Source organism: Propithecus coquereli, unplaced genomic scaffold, assembly GCF_000956105.1.
Source record: "Propithecus coquereli isolate 6110/MARCELLA unplaced genomic scaffold, Pcoq_1.0 Scaffold644, whole genome shotgun sequence".
Classification (NCBI taxonomy): domain Eukaryota; kingdom Metazoa; phylum Chordata; class Mammalia; order Primates; family Indriidae; genus Propithecus; species Propithecus coquereli.
In genome coordinates this window covers 353,614-361,100 of record NW_012152441.1, presented here as the reverse complement: position 1 = coordinate 361,100, position 7,487 = coordinate 353,614, and the positions used below count along the sequence as shown (strand labels likewise).

Below are 7,487 nucleotides of genomic sequence, written 5' to 3'. Positions count from 1 at the left end.
TGAAATCCGCTACTCATGGATAAGCAGGAGCTGTGGCTGAGGAGGACACCTTACCCGTGGAAGGAGGCAGGGGACCTTGCGGCTAGGCCATCTGAGGCCCTCTCAACTTCCCCAGATATCACGACAGCGCTGAACATTGAACCTTAATCTTCCTTCTCATGCCATAAAGACAGTGAGCTCTTTATTCACCAGATGTGCAGAAATGTGAAAAACACACGGAAATTGTCCCCCACCAACTAGCGCATATCATTTTCAAGACCAGATTACAGAGGGGGAAAAGGATTAAGGCAATTTCTGTAACCTTTTATTTATTTAAAAAAATACAAATATTACCCTTCATCGTTGTTTTAAACTTTATTTTTAGACGGTTTTAAGACTATAATACAGGGGTAGGCAGATTCTTTTAGAGGACTAGATGGTAAATATTGTTGGTAAATGATGGTAAATAGGTTCTGTGGGCCATACAGTCTGGTCAACTCTGCCATTGTAGCTTGAGAGTAGCATGGACAGTGTGTGAATGATGGGCATAGCTGTGTCTCAATAAAGCTTTATTTAAACAACAGGCAATTGGCCCAGGAGCCCTAGTTTCCAGCCCCTACTGTAACATGTCGTTTTACCTGGACATGTGGTAACCTAACTGGTTTAATGATTTTAAGAGTGGCCAGAATGTGGCTTGTCTCAGCATGGTGTCAAACAAACAAAACATCCACTCGGATGCCAAAGAGACATTTACAAGTAACTTAAATCTTAACTAAAGTCTCTCAAAAAAGTGCAAAGAAGAATTACATTGTACACACATTAAAAATGTGCTAAAATTTATGTCCTTCCAATTATATTCCCAAATATAACTCATCAAGACATTTATGATTTCATTTCCTCCCTAGTGATTCTGTATGAAAATTCTCGTCGGCATTGGTTCAACTGGTTTTTTTCTTCTATTAGCTTTGGTCAAGTTCCTTATTATGTATCCACATAGTCCTGGGCTTAAAAAATTTTTTTAAATGATATTTACTCCCCATATTGCCCAGTATACCAAGACCCTAGAAGCCCGTGCCACTGGGCAGGGAATTGAGCTGGTTAGCTGTTCAGCCTCCCCTTCAACCGTCAGGGGCTTTACCATGTCAATTTCGGTAATAAAAATACGTTTTCCCCTGATGGAGTGTGAAATGAGATATTGTCACCTCAGGACGTTATGGGTGCTACATTGTGTTCCTGGGTTTGTTGCTTTCCGTAAGAGGGTGTGTTGAGCTTCGCTCTGCCGGGCAGTGTTGGTGAGTGGACTCTGTCCTCCCAAATTCATGCACCGAAGCTCTCATCTTCAGTGCCTCAGAGTGTTATTGCACTTGGGACAGGATCTTATAGGGGTAATTAAGTTAAAATAAACCTGTCAGGGTGGGCCCTACTCCAGCCTAACTGGTGACCCCACAGGACACCGGGACGTGTCCGCCCACAGCAAAGACCACGCAGGGGAGACAGGCCGTCTGCAAGCAGGGGGAGGGGCCTCATAGGAAACTAACAAGCCCTGGGCGTCCAGCTCCCAGAGTCAGGGGAACATGCATTTCTGTTGTTTAAGCCGCCCAGTCCGTGGTGTTTTGTTATAGCGGCCCCAGCAAACTGATGCAGGCAGTTAATTGAATTGCAGGTTAACTTGATTCTTTTAAGACTTGCTTTAGAGTTCTGCTAGAATGAGACGAGGGTCCCTTTGCTCTAGAACAGGCCGGGCATGCTCCTGGGGCAGGTTCTCTCCCTCTGGCTTCTCAGAACTCTGAGGACTCGCAGCCCAGGGGTGCTGTGCTGACCATCAGTTCAATCTCTCCCGGCTCCTCCTGTCCCCAGCAGCTGTTTTGCTGGGCCTTGTGGCACAGGCAACTTAGCGTTTGACTAAAAGCTCAAGGGACCCCCTTTCCTACTTCTGGGGCTTCCTTTTCTGACTCTGAAAATCCAGCTGCCTCAGGAGCTTCCAATTCCAGCCTCTGCCTCTGAGATGGCTGCTCTGTGTGGCCCCGACTCCAGTCGTCTGGAGAGTGTCTCCAGGCGGGAACAGGGCAGCCACGGGGCTGGCCTCCCTTCTCTCGTGGTTCCCTTCTCTCAGCAACCACTGTCTGGCCTGCCAGCGGCTCAACACCTACAAAACATTATTTCCTATAGTTTTAGAGTCACTGATGGTCGGAGGGCTAGTCTGGTACCAGTTACTGCATAGTCAAAAGTAGACGTCCACGTGGGTGACATTTGACGGGTTCCCATGTGGCGACTGTTTTTCTATGTGAATTGACAGACGACACCACCCCAAAGAAGAATGGCACCGTCACTGAGTGCCCAGGTAGGTCTGCGGTCCTGGGTTTATGGTGGCAACAGTCGATGGTAGGCGTCAGCCGGTGTCGGCACAGGGACAGTAAGCAGATGAAGTGCCCCTGGCAGCACAAGAGAATGGCGGGGAAGGGCGTGGGTGAAGCGGGCGTGGAAACCAGACTGGAGGAGGGAAGGGAGGATGGACGGGATGGGGCTCGGAGAGGGACAGCAGAGGGAGCCGGGACCAGAGGGTTTCGGGATGTAGAGAGAGGTGCGGTGGACGTCGCAGACAGGACGTTGGGAGCTTAGGACATCCCGAGCAGAAAGGACGTTTGCATCTCGCCTTGAAGGTGTGGAGCTCAGGTTCCGAGAGTGGCCCGGGAGGGGAGGCAGGAGTGGAAGGGCATGGAAGTTCCTAGAGACAGGAAACAAACCCTGAGTGGCTGTGACTTTGGACTAACGTCCACTGGAATGTTGCAGCTGACCAGGATGTGACCAAGTCTTGGTGTGACAAGGGACACAGTGAGCTCAGTGCTAAAGTCCTCAACAATGGGGACAGGCCACATGAAGGCGGGGCAGGGGCTCTGGAAGTGGCGCTGTTCACAGCTACATCTCCAAGGAGTATGGTCTTTGCGCGAGGGCGGGGACTGGGGGCTCCAGGTCAATGTCCAGCCCCCCCAGCCTGAGCCCACATGATGGGAGCGCAGCCACCAAATACGGCCGTGGAGGTGGTGTGGTGGGCACAGCTCCACGCTCAGCAGGTGGCTCCATGTGGCAGACGTCCGTCTGGTATGATGATTTCCCAACAGGGGAAGTAACTCGCCGTGAAGGAAATGTGCTTTCTCCAACTTGCACAGAAGCACGGTGTGGCCTAAGCGGGGCGTGAGAGACGCAGCTCCGGGGAGACAGAGGCTCCCGCCAGCGCCGGGAGAGGGCGAGAGGCCGAGAGTCGCGATGGTGAGTGGTCTCTTGGGCGCGGAGCAGGCGGTTCCAGCAGGAGCCCAGGAAGGGCAGCAGGGGCAGTGGGAAGTGGGCTCAGGCAGGACAGTGGGATGAGCACAGGGAGAGCGTGCATGACAGACACTCTGTCTTGGTGGTGACTAAGGTGACAGGGATATGCGGCGGGGAAATCGACCTTTCCAGGATTTTCAGAGATGGAGCCCCCACGGCTGCCTGGTGGGGGCATAGCCAGGGCTGAGCCTGGAGGACCCGGGCTGCACCCGGAGGCAGTGTGGGAGGGCGGCAGCTGTCTCCAGCCTGAGGACGTGCTTGCTCCTGGCTTCTGTGTTCCACTCATCTCTGGGGCACCGACTTCTCAGCCTCCTGTGGCCGCTCCAGCGTGGGGCACTTCGGGTCTCCCTCTGTCCCTCCCACCACGTCCTCCCCCGTTTGGGCGAGCGCCTGCCCTCCGGCTTGTCTCCTCTCTGTCCAGAGCGCGACCCCTTCTCCAGAGCATCGTGCCCCAGGCAGGGCATTTGCTGGGGTCCGGGTGTCATCACTTAGGAAATGGAGAGAACTCCCATGGAAGAAAAAATGACCAATGGGGGGGTTGGCTGAAAATGCACTTATTAAACCATCAGTGGACCAGCCATTCCGGCTGCTCCATGGACCTTGTCAGCCGTCTCCTTGGGGAGCAGCCCCTGCTGCTGATGGGACTGGGGGTGTCCTCCCTGGGCTGCCCTTGGGCCTGTCCATTTTCCCCAGTAACCTTGGTCCCAATACCATTTAGATCCCTTTGGTAGGCACACACCTTATCGGGAGAAATGCCTGGCTAATCCCTTCCTGGGTGTGACCTGTGTGCAGCCGGCCCCAGACCTACTCGTGGCCAGCTTCCACGTAGGCAGCCTGGCACCACCTGGCTCCCTGCCCGGGGCAGGGGGAGGCTGGTCACGCAGGGGGCACGGCACCCCCCCGGAAGCCTCGCCTGCGCAGGGCACGGTGCTGCTGGCCACCTCTGCACCTCCACCGTGGAGCTGTCTCAGCCCCTGCTCCTAACAAAGGGCCCAGAGGGCTGGGGCCACGGGGCACGCAGAAAGGTTATCTGTGCTCGTTGAACAAACAGAGAGGAAATTATAAAACACCCCTGCAGCGGGAGCTGTGTGTTCTGCAGGCTGCCCCGGGGTGCCACTAAACTGGACATGGGACCTCGTGGTGCCCAGCTCCTGGCTGCGCTCCTCGTCCTGGGGCTGTGTGCCCTGGCGGGGGGCGAGAAACCGTGTACGTGGAGGCCGTGAGTAACCCCCGAGGCTCAGCCTTGCACGTTGGGGCCGTGAGCCCGGCTCTGCGGGTGCCCTGGGGGCAGCGGCACAGGCAGCCCCAACTCTGTGTACTCTGTTGTGTCCCTTAAAGAACAAAGGCAGGATCACACGTTAACTTGCGAGCAGAAGCAGCCACAGAGGCACCCTGCGATGTGAGATGCCGGCAGGTGCTGTCCGCAGGCCACTAGGGGAGGGGCTGCGCCAGACCTCCGGGAAGGGCTCCTCCTGGGGAAAGGGCCAGGTGACCGCAGGTGCTGGTGGCCCTGTGTGGTCCGGAGGGCCGGCCCCTCTGAGGTCCGGCTTGCTCACCTTTCACTTTGACCTTTGCCTGGGTCCGTCTGCCCACCTTCTTCTGAAGGGTTTTGTTTTAACTAATATATAATAGAACAATTTCAGCAAAGCCCCGCCAGTTTCTCGGGGGGAAATTACACAGCTCAAATACGGGCAAGATAAGACTTTGTGTTTCTCCCTGTGGCACCAGGAAGATGGGGGGTGTCCCCCAGGGCCCTGAGAGCAGGTGGGGAGTGTGATTCTGGTGCCCTGTGATGGAGCCAAGGGGTCTCTCCACAGCCCCCTGTCGGTGCTCAAGGGTGAGCACCAAGAACAGGAAGAACTGTGGCTTCCCGGGCATCACCAGCGACCAGTGCTTTGACTATGGATGCTGCTTCGACTCCAGTGTCTCAGGGGTCCCTTGGTGTTTCTACCCCCTCCCAAACGAAGGTAATCTTTGGGGGAAGCCAGACCCTCTTTCTGGGCTGATGGCCAGAGCCCAGCACCCGGCTTCATAGGAAGAGCCCAGAGCAGGGGCTTGAGGAGGCCCAGCCCAGCTGTCAGTCAAGAGCTAGCCCAGAAGGGCCACTAGTCTAGAGCCAGCCCAGGTCTGTGAGTCTAGAGCTAGCCCAGGTTTGTTAGTCAAGAGCTAGTCGAGGAGGGCCACTAGTCTAGAGCTAGCCCAGGTCTGTTAGTCAAGAGCCAGCCCAGAAGGGCCACTAGTCTAGAGCTAGCCCAGGGAGATGAAAATGCCCCGCCCACCCCCATGTCTGCACCATTTGCTCTTTTATGAGACATGTCTCAATCCATCAGTTTTACTTTATTTGAGAAAAAAAATCGGAAGTCTCTTCTAGCTTTGCAAGTGTGATTTCTGAAGAAGCTCCTAAGGGGAAGTGAAGGCATTTAACAGGACATCAGTAACCTAAGTGCTTACAGACTTAAAGTGTCAAGGAAGTAAGTTAAGACTTCTAGGATTCTTTCGGGAATGCGTTTTATGTCAATACGTGTGATCAAGACATAAAGACTTAATGCCAAGGTGTGCACAAAAGAAATTTGCGTGTGCAAATCACGCCTGCGTGACTGGAACTTGGCACCTCCTGCTTCTTGTCCACACTCGTGGTGGGAGCTTTTCTCCCCTGAGCCTGTCACTCCAAGCCTCACTGTGCCCCAGAGGGCCCCCAGCGGACAGCTGATGGTTTGCGGGGGCCCTCATTGAATGCCAGGACCTTTGGGCAGCAATGCAGGGACCTAACGCTTTGCATTCCCACAAGGCTCCACAACCCTCCCCTCATCTTGGGCCACCCCCATCGACAGAGGAGAACATTGAGTCCCGAGAGACAAGATGATTTGCCCAGGGCCCCAGGATGCCAGATATTCAGATCTTCTGTGACCACCATCCCACACTGGTCCACACATTCGGGGAGGACGGGCCAGCCAACCGCTGGCGCCGACACTGACACAGTCCCTGGGTGTTATGGTTCCAAGAGATGCCGCCCGGGCAGCTCTCCAGGACACACGGAGCCCCTGGATCCGGCAGTGTTCCTGGCGGGGCATGGGGATGGCGGTTTCCAGTGAGCTGCTGGCCTAATCAGGTCACTGTGCTGTGCCCTCCTGTGACCAGAGAATCAGCAGTGCATCATGGAAGTCCCAGCCCGCGTGAACTGTGGCTACCCGGGCATCAGCCGCGAGGAGTGCGTCTCTCAGCAGTGCTGTTTCGATGACCTTGTCTTCCAAGTGCCCTGGTGTTTCTACCCGAGGCCCGTGGAAGGTAAGGCCGCTGTGGGCCGAGCCCCTGGTCCCCGGGCACTGTGGATGATTTCTCGCAGTGCAGGCGGGAGCTGGGGCGTGGGAGGGGAGCTGCCTGGCGGCCTTGCTGCCATCCCAGGCCAGGGCCCCAGCGAGATTCCGAAGGCAGTTCCAGAATGTTCTCTCCAACACAGTGTCTTTTCAGTGAGTTTAGTGCCTCCAGCACTGCCACTGCGCCATTTGCGATTGTGGTGAGGACAGCAGCTCCTCCCAGAGCTGCCTGAGGGTCGGCACAGCCTGGTGGGGGTGCCCGCCCCACTGCAGTCATCGCTGCCTGTGGACGCCACTGCGTGCCGGGTACCGGGAGTGGGGCCAGAGTAGAGCAGCCGGGCCTCTCTCACGTGGCCTCACCGTGGCCCCCGCGTGACTGCGAGTGACGTGTGTTGCCCACGATGCCCTGCTCCTGGACAGCCCCAGGAGGGCCCGTCCTCAGATGTGCATTTGTCCCCTTCCCTGCCCTCGCTACGCTGTGCTCCTGACACGGGGGTGGCAGGACAGAGAAAAACCAGGCATGTCCACAGACATGGGGCGAGAGCACCGGTCCGTGAAGGATGCTCTCCTTTTTCTCTCTTTTAGGCTCCAGAGTGCTCCAAAGAGCAAAACCTGTAACTTTCAGGGTTTTCTGAGTGATTTTTTTCCATGACCTCAAGGTTCACCTGGAAAGTGTCCAGTCGTGTGGGGATAATGGGTCCCACGGAGGATGCTCTCACCCAGGGTGGGGGATTTCGTCCCTGGGCACCTCCTGGGAAGGGGCTCCGTCTTCGGTAGGAAACTCCTGGGCAAAGTGACCTGCAGTCACAGGAACCCACCTGGCTTCCTGGCGTAGGCCCCGTTCCTGTGGGGCTCTCACCACCCGTCCTGTGT

At 56.0% G+C, this 7,487-nt stretch overlaps 1 protein-coding gene across 1 annotated transcript; it reads left to right on the top strand.

Moving 5' to 3' along the window:
* The first annotated feature begins 4,409 nt into the window (after positions 1-4,409).
* On the top strand, positions 4,410-7,232 carry TFF2 (trefoil factor 2). Its single transcript, XM_012659968.1, has 5 exons — positions 4,410-4,506; positions 5,118-5,267; positions 6,439-6,585; positions 6,820-6,920; positions 7,200-7,232. Exons 1-5 carry the CDS (start codon positions 4,428-4,430, stop codon positions 7,230-7,232), a joined length of 510 nt encoding a protein of 169 aa, XP_012515422.1. The 5' UTR covers positions 4,410-4,427.
* Positions 7,233-7,487: the final 255 nt, after the last annotated feature.

Bases quoted from the DNA above. Each gene is read 5' to 3' on its own strand.
- TFF2 (XM_012659968.1), top strand. From the start codon at position 4,428: ATGGGACCTCGTGGTGCCCAGCTCCTGGCTGCGCTCCTCGTCCTGGGG. The intron at 6,586-6,819 runs GTAAGGCCGCTG...GATTGTGGTGAG, and splicing joins CTACCCGAGGCCCGTGGAAG to GACAGCAGCTCCTCCCAGAG. The intron at 6,921-7,199 runs GTACCGGGAGTG...TCTCTCTTTTAG, and splicing joins TGGACGCCACTGCGTGCCGG to GCTCCAGAGTGCTCCAAAGA.